Source organism: Myxine glutinosa, chromosome 2, assembly GCF_964187855.1.
Source record: "Myxine glutinosa chromosome 2, kmMyxGlut1.1, whole genome shotgun sequence".
In the NCBI taxonomy this organism is placed as follows: Eukaryota; Metazoa; Chordata; class Myxini; order Myxiniformes; family Myxinidae; genus Myxine; species Myxine glutinosa.
Window position 1 is genome coordinate 211,636,421 of NC_136262.1, and position 13,726 is coordinate 211,650,146.

The 13,726-nt window shown below is 47.2% G+C and overlaps 1 protein-coding gene across 3 annotated transcripts in view; it reads right to left on the bottom strand.

Moving 5' to 3' along the window:
• GUSB (glucuronidase beta) overlaps positions 1 to 13,428 on the bottom strand; it is a 68,831-nt gene extending 55,403 nt beyond the window's left edge. The window contains exon 1 of one of the 3 annotated variants that reach the window (XM_068106347.2): positions 13,002 to 13,428. In XM_068106347.2, the coding sequence (XP_067962448.2) occupies positions 13,002 to 13,253 (252 nt within the window). In that variant the 5' untranslated portion in view covers positions 13,254 to 13,428. The remainder of the gene's footprint in view (positions 1 to 13,001) is intronic. The other 2 variants (XM_068106348.2, XM_068106349.2) reach the window with 2 other exon arrangements.
• Positions 13,429 to 13,726: the final 298 nt, after the last annotated feature.

The window sequence follows — 13,726 nt, forward strand, 5'->3', positions numbered from 1 at the left end:
CCACCACGTAATTATAAATATCTCACCACCACGTAATTCAAAACACCTCACCACCATGTGATTTTAAAACACCTCACCATCACGTCATTTAAAAACACCTCACCACCACGTCATTTAAAAACACCTCACCACCACATAATTCAAAATACCTCACCACCACGTGATTCAAAACCACCACAACGTTATTAAAAACACTTCACAACCACGGAAACAAAAGTTTGAGGGAGTCGTGAAGTGAGAACACAGACACTGCCCAGATGTGTCGATATATAGATAAATGACTGTACCCGAGTTGCCATTTTGCCATGGTTTAAACCAATCATAATTCAAACAATTATTTTGCACAAATGTATTTGTAATATACGTGATATCACATTTTATAAACAATTGAAGTTGGAAAAAAAAAAATTCCCCAAAAAATTGGAAATTTTTTCAAAAAAAATGCCCTTATGACATACCGACGGGAGAGATATGTGCATTCCAGAAGCTTGGTACGATTTCACAAAAGTTTGAGAAAGTAGTTCAGTGACAACACAACACAGGACAGGACAGACGCTGCACAAATATATATATATATATATATATATATATACTGTATATATATATATATATATATATATATATATATATATATATATATATATATATATATATATATATATATATATATATATATATATATATATATATATATATATATTGTTGCGGATATGAGATTGGCATCCATCCATATCCGCTTGTAAATATTCCCCTATTTCCCCAATACTTCCCAACTATCCCCAATCCCCCATTCCCTAGTCCCATTTTCTGTAAACAACACTCTGTAGACCCGACCTTCCCCTATTTCCCCCATTAAATGTCGCATCCAGGTCCACCGCATCTCACGTAGACAACTATAGGACATCTTGCTAGTTATTCTTAGTCTATGTCAGTTAAGGACTCGTTTCCATTAATTCTGACTCTTCGTTGCACCAGAATGTGATTGTATGGCACCGTTAGGAAGTTTAGGACCTCCCAATACCTCACCGCAGCTCTTCCTCATGGTACAACAACAACAACAACAACAACAACAACAACAACAACAGCGGCGGCGGCGCGGGGAGTGTGCGTCCTCACTCCGGCTTGGTTAGCCGCCATTGAACATGTGCTCCGACGGGGTTACCACGTAGGGGCTCGCTGTCAGCTCCTCGTCAAGGGCGGAGCCCGGTAACCCCCCGCACCCAATAGAAGCGGCGGACCGATTCCATCTGGGGCGGAGCCAACGAGCCGAGGGCGTGTCACTCCCCGCTGAGCATGCGCAGGAAGAGGGAGGTGACGTCAGATGCGCGCTGGACTTGAAGGAAGAGAGACGCCACCTCCGAGCGCTGCAATACCTCCCCGCATCTCTGGACCGGACCGTGTTGATTCTGCCCCTGAGCCAAGGTGCACCTTGTGCTATCGACTGCCTGTCCTTCCCTGCCATCAATCCCTGTGTAAGTCAGTCTTGTTCCGTTTGTGTGTGGTCTGTCGGGGATAAGATAAGACTGTAACTAAGTGCCCATCTTTTCTGTGCTTTACCTCTTACCTTGTAATCTACCCCTTTTCTGCATCACCAATTATATCCTCCTCCGGAGGTCTTGAGAACTGTACCCCTTGTGTCGTTTCATTTATCCCAGCCGTTGTGTCCTTTCCTTCATTGATTTAGCATAGCGCGATTTAGTCAACGTCGGGTGGAATCGGGTAAACTGTGCGAACACGGCGGCCATTCCGCTCGGCCCATCATAACATCTTAATAAGTCGTGTCCGTAACAATTGGTGTCGGGAAGTGGGATTGGACCCGAAGCGCGCTTCACGCGCTCGAAATTATTAACGGCGAAATTTGATTTTGTTTTACAAAAATAAAAACCCGAATTTTGAAAGTCGCGCTATGGCAGATCAAGACGGCTGGGTTCCGGTAGAGGAGAGTGAGGCAGGGTCGATCCAGGACCAAATTGAGGGACAAGAGGAGAGCGAAGCAGTGAGGGTGGCAGGTTCGCAAAATGGCGCCTCGCACATGGCCACGGCGACCGCACCCGTAGTAGCGCCGCTGGTAGATTTGAACCTTTTTTTAATACAAATGAAGGCCCTTATGGCCCAGAATAGCGAGAAATTGAGGGAGGACATGGGGTCCAATAGCGAGAAATTGAGGGAGGACATGGGGTCCAATAGCGAGAAATTGAGGGAGGACATGGGGGCCAATAGCCAACGGTTAGAACAAAGGATGGGGGCCCAGATCGGAGGGTTAGGGAGTAGAATAGAGGGATTAGGAAACAAATTTGAGGGATTAGACAATAGATTAGGGGAAATACAGGAGGGGTTAACGGGGGTAGAAAACAGAATGGCCGCTCAAAAGAATCAAATGGAAGGGATGAAAAAGGGGTTAGAGGGGTTAGAAAACAGTATGGAAGGCAAATTGAGGGACATGAGGGACCAAGCGGAAAGGGAAGTTAAACAAATGGGGCAGCAGATAGAGGGGGTCAGAATGGGGGTAGAAACTAAATTGGATGCTCACAGGGAGGAAATGGAGCAGATGAGGGTGGCATCTGGGCAGGAGATGCAAGTGATGGGAGAGGAGATCAGAAGAGGTGTGAGTGAGGAGGTCGGAGGAGTGCGCGAGGAGGTGAGGCACTGTAAGGAGCGCATGGAGAAGGAGGTGAGAAAGGGGACTGTAAAATTGCAAGGTGGTATCGAGGAGTTGACGCTGGAAGTGGAACAGCTGACGGAGGGACAAAAAGGACTAACGGAGCAGGTTCAAAGGAACACTGCGGTATTAGGAGGGTTAAAAGCGACACAAAATGACCTAAACAATGACTTAATAGCGACACAGAGGCAATGTCAGATGGTACGTGAGGGACTGACAACGAGGTTGGACGAGGTGACAGAGGTAATGGAGACGAAGGACCGGCAGGTGAGGACGCACATGGAAACGGTCAAGGTAGCCTTAGAGGACGAACTTGAGGAGACGTACCGGGAAATAAAAGAGGTGAAGCAGAAATTAGAAGAAGTGGAAGAAGGGGTGAGCGAAATTAAGAAGCGACGGAAAGGGGATAAGAAAGAGATAAAAGAGGAAGTAAAAGAATTGGTCCAAAGTCTGTGTTCGGATCGTGATGATGTGCTCATTAACCGGATGAGGGATTCGCAGGTGATGGAGGAGAAGCGAAGAGGAAGAGGCCCCGGTGTAAGTGGTGACCAATATGGTCGTGCGTATGATGCGCCAGGTGATTTAAGAAGCTTGGGGGTCGAGATGGACCCGGGTGTTCGTGAGAGGCCGTTGGTGAAGTGTGCGACAGGTCTGGTGTGCGAAAAAGGAGGTGTGCGAGAAAGTCCGACTCTGGGGTGTGTGAGGAAAAAGTGCGTGCCAAGGAGTGAAGGTGCTGTCGAGAGTGAGTCGGTCGTAGCGCGTGTGCGAGGGAGCACATGGAAGCGCGTAGTGAGGAGTGTTACGGAGGGTGTAAAGGGAGAATGCACGCCTGTGGTGAGTGTTACAGAGGATGTAACGGGAGAGGGTGTGCGAGAAAGATGTGTGACGGACAGGTGCATGGGGAAGGAGTGCGCTGTCAAAAGTAAGGAAGAGTGTACACCTGTGGTGAGTGTTACAGAGGGTGTAACGGGAGAGTGTGCGCGAGAAAGGTGTGTAACGGACGGGTGCATGAGGAAAGAGTGCGCTGTCAAGAGTGGAGGTGAGAGTAGTAAGAGTGACACGGAGCGTGAGTTGGTTGTGACAGGTGAGAAAGGAAGCACACCTGGAATGATAGAGCGTGTGTGGGAATGCACGCTGGAATTGGTAGTGAGGCACGTGGTTGGGTGTGCGAGTGAAAGCACACCTGTGATTGTCACAGAGGAGGTGACCGAGGAAGGGGCGAGAAGAGGTGTGTTGGTGAGGTGTGCGACCAACGAATGTGTGCCAAAGTGTTCGGTGGTCAGGTGTGTGACCAAGTCGGTGAGCGGAATGAGTGTACCGAGGTGTGTAAGGAAAGGTACGAGGAGCATGGGAACAGCTGGAGGTATGAGCAAGAAAGGGGTAGCATATGCATGTAAGCATGCAGGTGAAGCATCGACGGTAACCGGGTTAGAGGTTAGAACGACTTATAGCCGAATCGGGCCCTCGGTGCGTGCCGGGCTTCGTGTGCCGCGAGAACCAGCGGGGATCCGAGCCACGGCGGGTTCGAAAGGACCGCCGTACGCGATCCACGCTGGGCCTCGCTTTGAACGGCCGCGTCCGTGCTCCACTAGGCGGAGCGGGCAGCCCGATAGGAAGGGTCGTCATGGCGACCACTTTTTGTTGAGGCATTCCGGCAGGTCGAGATCGGGCCATGGGATGGCTCCGTGCCGAGATGGTGCGTGGGATCTCGGCCCGGGTAAACCTCCTTCCCTGCACCGAATGCGGGACGTATCCAGCCGCTGGCACCAAACAACCCGCATTCATGGCTTGGCTGTACGAAGCCGGGCTGTAGACGTGAATTGGCGCACCGAGAGGCATTAGTAAGTAGACTGTAATGATGAGGTTAGTGTTTTGGCCCCAAAATTAGAGAAAAACAAAATTTGATGATTGGCAAAGGATTGGCAGTAATGATTGGCAGATGATGGGTAGTGATTGGCAAATTTTTGATTTGTTGAAATTTGATGTGCAAAATTGGTAGTGGGAGATGCCCGATGTGGTGGGATGGCAACTCTGTCATCCCTCACAAACGTGGGGGGCAAATGCACTAGGTTATGGGGTTTATGGCAGTGAAAACTAGCCCGGGTGGGTTAGGATATATCGTGTGTAGGGATCTAGCGAAGATGACATTAGGTGACGTTAAGTTTAGTTAGGGACTGATACCTGTAGTGGGGACGCAGGTAGATTAGTATGGATGATAATGACGAGGGAGCGCAATAGTTTAAAGGGACGACTGGGAAGCGCAAGTTTCAGAGGGGAGTAGTTAGATGAGATGATGCTGTGTGAGAACTGGACAGGTGTGTGAGCAGTGTATGAGTAGTGAGTGTGGTGGATCAGCGCGAATGCGCTTGGGGAGAGAAGGGTGCAGGCGGCACAAGTATGAGAGCACAGGTGTGCAAGTACAGGTGTGTGGAGTACATGGAGTATTGGAATGAGTGGTGTGGAGAGAGTTGGAGTAAGTGGTACGGAGTGGTGTGCATGGTGCGAAGGTGTGGATGGGGAAGAGTGGACCCCTTTCACGAGTACCCGGGGCGGGTAGTGTAAGTGTTAGGTAGAGGGTATAGGTAAATTGTGGTTGGATATTGGCATTTGTGGTGCAGTTGCAGAATGGTATTGTGGATGGGTGCATTAGTGTTGTGGAAATGGCTGGGCGTGTAGCCTGTTAGTGTGTGTAGTTGGTTTGGGCACTCACCACTGTGAGGATGTCGGCCAGGTGAGGCGCAGGTGGGCTCTGGGAGCCGTTAGTGTCAGTGGGTGCCTGAGGATCCCGGGTGTGGATCGGGCAGCCCGTGCCAGAGAGGGCACTGAGGGGTGAGAGTGCGAGAGGGCCTTCCCCAGTTAGTTAGGTTAGGGTGAGGAGCAGGTAAGCTCGGGTGGCAACTACAGTGGTGGAGGTGTGCAGGTGGGTAGACCTGCTGTGAGAGCTACACGTCACAGCCCAGAAATTGTGCGAGGGCACCGGGAAATGAATCGGGGGAGTGAGACCCCAAATTGAGAAGCACCACAGTTTGGCCAATGGGAATTGGTTTTTAGAACCCATTGTGTAAGTTGGCCAATGGATTGGCAGGGAAAGACCCCGGGTAATGTAAGTTGTTAAAGTCATTTAGGAAATAGTTAGGATTGATGAACCTGTCGCACCATACGCAGCCACTTACCTGAGGTGGTGATGATGACTCCACACCTGCGTTTTCTTTGTTTTGTGTTGCAGGAAGTGAGAATTGCTGTTTGGATTTGTGAGACGCATCACGACGTGGATGAGACATTGGGGTGATTCCATCTCTCCCTCCTTAGGAGGGACTGATGATGAATTGGTAATGGCAAATTTTGATGTTGAGTTGGAGATGGCAAATTTTGATGTTGAGTTGGAAATGGCAAATTTGATTGGTTCGGAGGGAGAGAAGACGAATTTGGTTTATGGGAGGAACGGGGAAGACAGTAGGGACGTTTGTTGATGTGTAAAGTAGATGTTTATGGGTAGTGTTGTGTTTTGTGGATACAGTAAGGGGTAAGGGAGGGGCAATGTAGGTTACCTGGTGGGGGGGGGGGGGGGCGTACGGTAGGAACGTACCTGTCTCACCTGGTTCCCATGTGCCCCCAGTGTGCATTACCTTGTATTGCGTGCAATTTTGCGCCCTTACCACCTTACTCAATTGTCTTCTTTTGTCTCCCACCTCCGAGGATCTGGCTTTGGGCAGAGAGAGAGGAGAGAGAGGTGCTGGCTCCGCAGTTGTGGGCCTGTACTTTCGCTGCTTGCTGCCTGGGTTGATACACCATATGGACCGCAATTTTTGTGGCCGCCCACCATGGACCGCAGTTCTTCTGCGGGCAAGCACCACCCGTGATGGACCTATGGGTCAACGTGGCACCTATGCCATACAGGTGAACCACTTTTAATTGGCCCCCCTGACGGCCACAATTTAGAAATGGACGCGGTTGGTGCCTTTCTTTATTTTTAAAGAAGCCAGAAGGCCAAGTGCACTCCAGGAAGGCAAGACAGCGGCAGAACATCGGCCGGCTGCGACACCAACCGGTGACTATGAACACTTTATTGGTGCACCGGATGGTGCTGACTGTACATAATGGGGTGGTGCTTTTGGTGCTTGGATGGGGTGCTCTGCACATTATTAAAGGCCGTAAGGCCACAGGGCACTCGTGGGTTGGTGTATCGATGCTGGCATGCGTGCTCTCTCTCTATGCATAACATCTGCATGTGTTCCTCAAAGAACAGGTCCTGGATCGTAGTGTAAATATCAGTCTTGTGTAAATAATGCTCCCTACCGGCTGTATGTTTAGTTTGAGGATTCTTTCCGCGATTCGGTTATCCTGTGGGTGTGTTTCTGTGAGGAGAAGGGTGCAACGTCGCAGGGGGACATATTTACTCATTTGTGAACATCTGTAAAACTGTCGCACTCAGGGTTGAGTTAATAGTAGAGGGAACTACATCTGAGTGCCACACTAAGTAGGTAAAATTTATCGGGTCGGGTCGCCCCGAGGTAGAGAAGGGTGCAATGTTGCGGATATGAGATTGGCATCCATCCATATCCGCTTGTAAATATTCCCCTATTTCCCCAATACTTCCCAACTATCCCAATCCCCCATTCCCTAGTCCCATTTTCTGTAAACAACACTCTGTAGACCCGACCTTCCCCTATTTCCCCCATTAAATGTCGCATGCAGGTCCACCGCATCTCACGTAGACAACTATAGGACATCTTGCTAGTTATTCTTAGTCTATGTCAGTTAAGGACTCGTTTCCATTAATTCTGACTCTTCGTTGCACCAGAATGTGATTGTATGGCACCGTTAGGAAGTTTAGGACCTCCCAATACCTCCCCGCAGCTCTTCCTCATGGTACAACAACAACAACAACAACAACAGCGGCGGCGGCGCGGGGAGTGTGCGTCCTCACTCCGGCTTGGTTAGCCGCCATTGAACATGTGCTCCGACGGGGTTACCACGTAGGGGCTCGCTGTCAGCTCCTCGTCAAGGGCGGAGCCCGGTAACCCCCCGCACCCAATAGAAGCGGCGGACCGATTCCATCTGGGGCGGAGCCAACGAGCCGAGGGCGTGTCACTCCCCGCTGAGCATGCGCAGGAAGAGGGAGGTGACGTCAGATGCGCGCGCTGGACTTGAAGGAAGAGAGACGCCACCTCCGAGCGCTGCAATACCTCCCCGCATCTCTGGACCGGACCGTGTTGATTCTGCCCCTGAGCCAAGGTGCACCTTGTGCTATCGACTGCCTGTCCTTCCCTGCCATCAATCCCTGTGTAAGTCAGTCTTGTTCCGTTTGTGTGTGGTCTGTCGGGGATAAGATAAGACTGTAACTAAGTGCCCATCTTTTCTGTGCTTTACCTCTTACCTTGTAATCTACCCCTTTTCTGCATCACCAATTATATCCTCTTCCGGAGGTCTTGAGAACTGTACCCCTTGTGTCGTTTCATTTATCCCAGCCGTTGTGTCCTTTCCTTCATTGATTTAGCATAGCGCGATTTAGTCAACGTCGGGTGGAATCGGGTAAACTGTGCGAACACGGCGGCCATTCCGCTCGGCCCATCATAACATCTTAATAAGTCGTGTCCGTAACAATATATATATATATATATATATATATATATATATATATATATATATATATATATATATATATTATATATATATATATACATATATATATATATATATATATATTGTAACGAATTTGAGAAGTGTAACGGTTTTGAAGAGTGTAACAATTTTGGAGGAAGTGTAACGAATGTGAAAAGTATGGTTTTGTGTGTAACACCCTCGTAATGTAAATAATGGTCGCAGCCGTCCTCCTAGTTAATTCCATGAAACTTACACACAGGCCACGATATATCTGTTTAAATAGTTTATTTCCTTATTCCATGTAGGCTAAATATGTGTTTCCCACTAGATTGACTCTGCATTGTATCAAACGAAATAAGCGTAGGCCCCTTTCAATTTCCCCAAACATCTCCGCTCTCCAAAGTTCCTTTCAAAAGCGGTGCGAGTGGTGTTCAATCCCGCAAGCCGCCATTGCCCATGTGCTCATCTCGGAGAAGAGGGGGGTAGGAGCCGCCAACTCACAGGCGTGGCACGTCGTCATGATCAAAGGAGGAATCGGACAGCCCTAACAGCCAACCAGCACCTCGGTTAGCGACCCGGTAGGTGTGCCCTCGCAGCCTGCGGCTTGATTCCGCCCCGAGTAATAAAAGTGACTGGAAGGGACTGCTTCGGGAGATGAGCGAAGAGGTGACATGCGAGAGGAGCTGTGAGCTGAGCTGTGAGCGGTGAGATGAGAGACGCTCCAAGCCAAAAAGGAGAGGTACTCGGAGAGGAAACCAGCTTTGGAGAGACGCGCTGAGAGGAGGGAGACGGCTCCACCAGAAGGAGAGGAGCAGGTGTGACCGAGCCAGCGCGTGACGTCTACAGCATCAGCAGCGTCGACGCGACCGAGGGTTTTCCCGCCAAAAACGCGAAGAATTGAGAGCTGCTACCTCCAGCCCTGCCGGTTGCAGGGACCTGACCCTGCCTCCCTCTCCAGCAACCCACCTCCGCCATCCCTGCCTGCAATTTCCCCCGTGTAAGTGTGAACGTCGTCTGTCTTGAATGTTGTCCTGGGGTTAAGTAAATTGAATAGTATAAGTTAACGATTCACTGTGTGACTGCTTCTTCCATCCATTGCTTGTGTGTGTATAATAAATCTGTTCTTCCTCCGTACTCTGTCTTCTTCTCTTTTTCCTTCTCTTTCGGTCGCTTTAGAGGTTTCCCGATTGAATATCTGTGGTGCGATCTGGTCAACGTCGGGTGTAATCGGGCCAATTGGGGATCCTGTAACGGTCGCGGTTGGACCATCCGCTCGGCCCATCATAACATCTAAACCGCGATCCGTAACAATATATATAGATAGATAGATATCTGTGCAGAGTCTGTCCTGTCTTGTGTTGTCTTGTGTTGTCATGTCTTGTCTTGTGTTGTCCTGTGTTGTCACTGAACTATTTTCTCAAACTTTTGTAAAATCGTACCAAACTTCTGGTATGCACATATCTCTCCCGTCGGTATGTCCTAAGGGTATTTTTTTTTGAAAAATGTTCCATTTTTTTTTTTGGGGGATGGAATTATTTTGGGAATTTTTTTTTTTTTTCAACTTGAATTGTTTATAAAATGTGATATCACGTATATTACAAATACATTTGTGCAAAATAATTGTTTGAATTATGATTGGTGTAAACCATGACAAAACGGCAACTCGGGTACAGTCATTTATCTATATATCTACACATCTGGGCAGTGTCTGTGTTGTCACTTAACGACTCCCTCAAACTTTTGTTTCCGTGGTTGTGAAGTGTTTTTAATAACGTTGTGGTGGTTTTGAATCACGTGGTGGTGAGGTATTTTGAATTATGTGGTGGTGATGTGTTTTTAAATGACGTGGTGGTGAGGTGTTTTTAAATGACGTGATGGTGAGGTGTTTTAAAATCACATGGTGGTGAGGTGTTTTGAATTACGTGGTGGTGAGATATTTATAATTACGTGGTGGTGAGGTGTTTTGAATTATGTGGTGGTGAGGTGTTTTGAATTAGTTGGTGATGAGGTGTTTTGAATTACTTGGTGGGGAGGTGCTTTTAAATGATGAGGTGGTGAGGTGTTTTTAATTTCGTGGCTATGAGGTGTTTTTAAATACTTGGTGGTGAGGTGTTTTTAAATGACGTGGTGGTGTGTTTTTAATTTCATGGCTGTGAGGTGTTTTGAATTACTTGGTGGTGAGGTGTTTTGAATTACTTGGTGGTGAGGTGTTTTGAATTACTTGGTGGTGAGGTGTTTTGAATTACTTGGTGGTGAGGTGTTTTTAAATGACGTGGTGGTGAGGTGTTTTTAATTTCATGGTGGTGAGGTGTTTTGAATTACGCGGTGGTGAGGTGTTTTGAATTACTTGGTGGTGAGGTGTTTTGAATTACTTGGTGGTGAGGTGTTTTTAAATGACGTGGTGGTGAGGTGTTTTTAATTTCATGGTGGTGAGGTGTTTTGAATTACGCGGTGGTGAGGTGTTTTGAATTACTTGGTGGTGAGGTGTTTTTAAATCACATGGTGGTGAGGTGTTTTTAAATCACATGGTGGTGAGGTGTTTTTAAATCACATGGTGGTGAGGTGTCTTGAATTATGTGGTGGTGAGGTGTTTTGAATTAGTTGGTGATGAGGTGTTTTGAATTACGTGGTGGTGAGGTGTTTTGAATTACATGGTGGCGAGGTGTTTTGAATTACGTGGTGGTGAGGTGTTTTGAATTACGTGGTGGTGAGGTGTTTTGAATTACATGGTGGTGAGGTGTTTTGAATTATGTGGTGAGGTGTTTTGAATTACATGGTGGTGAGGTGTTTTGAATTATGTGGTGGTGAGGTGTTTTGAATTATGTGGTGAGGTGTTTTGAATTACATGGTGGTGAGGTGTTTTGAATTACGTGGTGGTGAGGTGTTTTGAATTACATGGTGGTGAGGTGTTTTGAATTACGTGGTGGTGAGATATTTATAATTACATGGTGGTGAGGTGTTTTTAAATCACATGGTGGTGAGGTTTTTAAATCACATGGTGGTGAGGTGTTTTTAAATCACATGGTGGTGAGGTGTTTTTAAATCACATGGTGGTGAGGTGTCTTGAATTATGTGGTGGTGAGGTGTTTTGAATTAGTTGGTGATGAGGTGTTTTGAATTACGTGATGGTGAGGTGTTTTGAATTACATGGTGGCGAGGTGTTTTGAATTACGTGGTGGTGAGGTGTTTTGAATTACGTGGTGGTGAGCTGTTTTGAATTACATGGTGGTGAGGTGTTTTGAATTATGTGGTGAGGTGTTTTGAATTACATGGTGGTGAGGTGTTTTGAATTATGTGGTGGTGAGGTGTTTTGAATTATGTGGTGAGGTGTTTTGAATTACATGGTGGTGAGGTGTTTTGAATTACGTGGTGGTGAGGTGTTTTGAATTACATGGTGGTGAGGTGTTTTGAATTACGTGGTGGTGAGATATTTATAATTACATGGTGGTGAGGTGTTTTGAATTATGTGGTGAGGTGTTTTGAATTACATGGTGGTGAGGTGTTTTGAATTACGTGGCGAGTTTCTTGTCAGCCATTTGAGGTGGGGTGTAGAGGATATATTGGCAATTCCTTTTCTGCATTTCTTGCTCGGCTGGGAGTGTGTGGGACAGAAAGAAGGAGGATGTGTGACAGAGTGGCCCAGGTTGCCTTGAAAGGCTCATTTTGGATATGGAGGAAGTTTATGGAGGCACGTCGAACGGTGTAGGTTGAGGATGTGGGTGGTGGTTCATTTCAGCCTAACGGGGTAGTGACTGAGTGCGGAAGAAAAATGGAGGTGTGTGTGTGTGTTTGTGTGTGTGTGTGTGTGTGTGTGTGTGTGTGTGTGTGTGTGTGTGTGTGTGTGTGTGTGTGTGTGTGTGTGTGTGTGTGTGTGTGTGTGTTGCAGGAGTGGATGTGGTTTTGCATGAGTGTGTTTTTGTTTGAGTGGTTCATGTTGTAAGGGTAGGTCGCCGGTTTTATTTTTTTTTTGGTGTGTGAGTGAGTGGATGAGGGGCTGTGGATTCTGTGAGTGGAGGCGGTTTTATTGTAGTCTGTGTTCTCACTGGCTGCGGGTGGGGGTATGTACGCATCCAGGTGTAGTTGCTGCATGTGGATGTGTACGTGCCCCTGCTGGCCCACCTTAGCTGACCGTGTCGAGGTTTAAGGGCCGAAACGGGATGATGCTGGGGACCTCGACTGAGGACCCCGTCAGTGAAGCACACTTGTGACCAGGTGTTTTGAAGTTTACACACACACACACACACACACACACACACACACACACACACACACACACACACACAGTGATGGAAATGTATATAAACTGCTTTGGCAGCATCAACGCTCTGTAAAGGGTATGGTACATCAAAAAATATGTAATTATTTTCCTTCACTTCCCTCCCCTTACTACCATCTCTAATCCTTTTCCTGCCCATTCATCCCAAATGGAACTTACCATGGAACTCCCATGGAAATGGAACTCCCATGCATCCCCAATCCCTCATCCTACCTCTCTTTCCTCTTGATTTCCTTTCCTCAATTTGATTGTTTTGCCAATTTTAACTTATGTGTGCTAATTATTGAGACAGCCTCGAAAGAAACCTGAATATTCTAGAAGTCCTTGCATATTCGGTAGTTGGAATAACAGTTATCACGTTCGAGCCATTTGTTTCTCATCGAATGGTCCAATCGTATAATCTTCTGCAATTATCTCAATTCAATAAAAGAATCCTCAATTATAAAATGACAATATTCTTGCCTCGGACAAAGGCCGCTTGTACCACGTCTGTTTGAAGCCATCGTTTCGGTCCGGAGATGAGTCCAGACGAAATGACCACAATCCATCGAGTTGGAGCACTTGGCGACTTTCACTTCCAAGCGGTTGCAGTCCGGACACGACGGCAGCGCCGACTCCGAGCAACGTGAAAAAGCAAACATAGCTCTGGGTCATTAATAGCGACACAGGAGACACTCCAGTCAAAAGCTTAAACAACCATACAAACGAAGCCATCTGAGTAAATCCCGCCCACAAGAAAGTGAATCCAGGAGGGTTTACCCACGCCCACAGGGAAGAGAACGTGTGACGTTTAAACTCCTCATCCTCCGCCTCCTCCTCAGGGTCGGCTTTTCAGGTTTTGACTTTTGCCTCAGAAAGCAAGATTTGTAACGTTTATTTAATAATTTGTAAAGTTAACCCGAATTTTCAACAAGTGAACCCAATTCGCTCTACCTTAATTATTTACCATTACATTTTACAATCTCCTCGTATTGGGAATTATGTTTGTAAGTGAATAATTTACTTGTTAGCGTGCGTTCCATAAGGTAACATATATTGCGGTGTAGCTGGCGTTATTCAAGATGTCGTAAATCGTTTTTTCTCCCCATCTTTCGCTTCATCATTGCATTATTTCGCCATTGATTAAACCAAAGTTCAAGTAAACGGGCATCGTGCTCAGGATTATAAATCGTAGGTTGATTATGTTT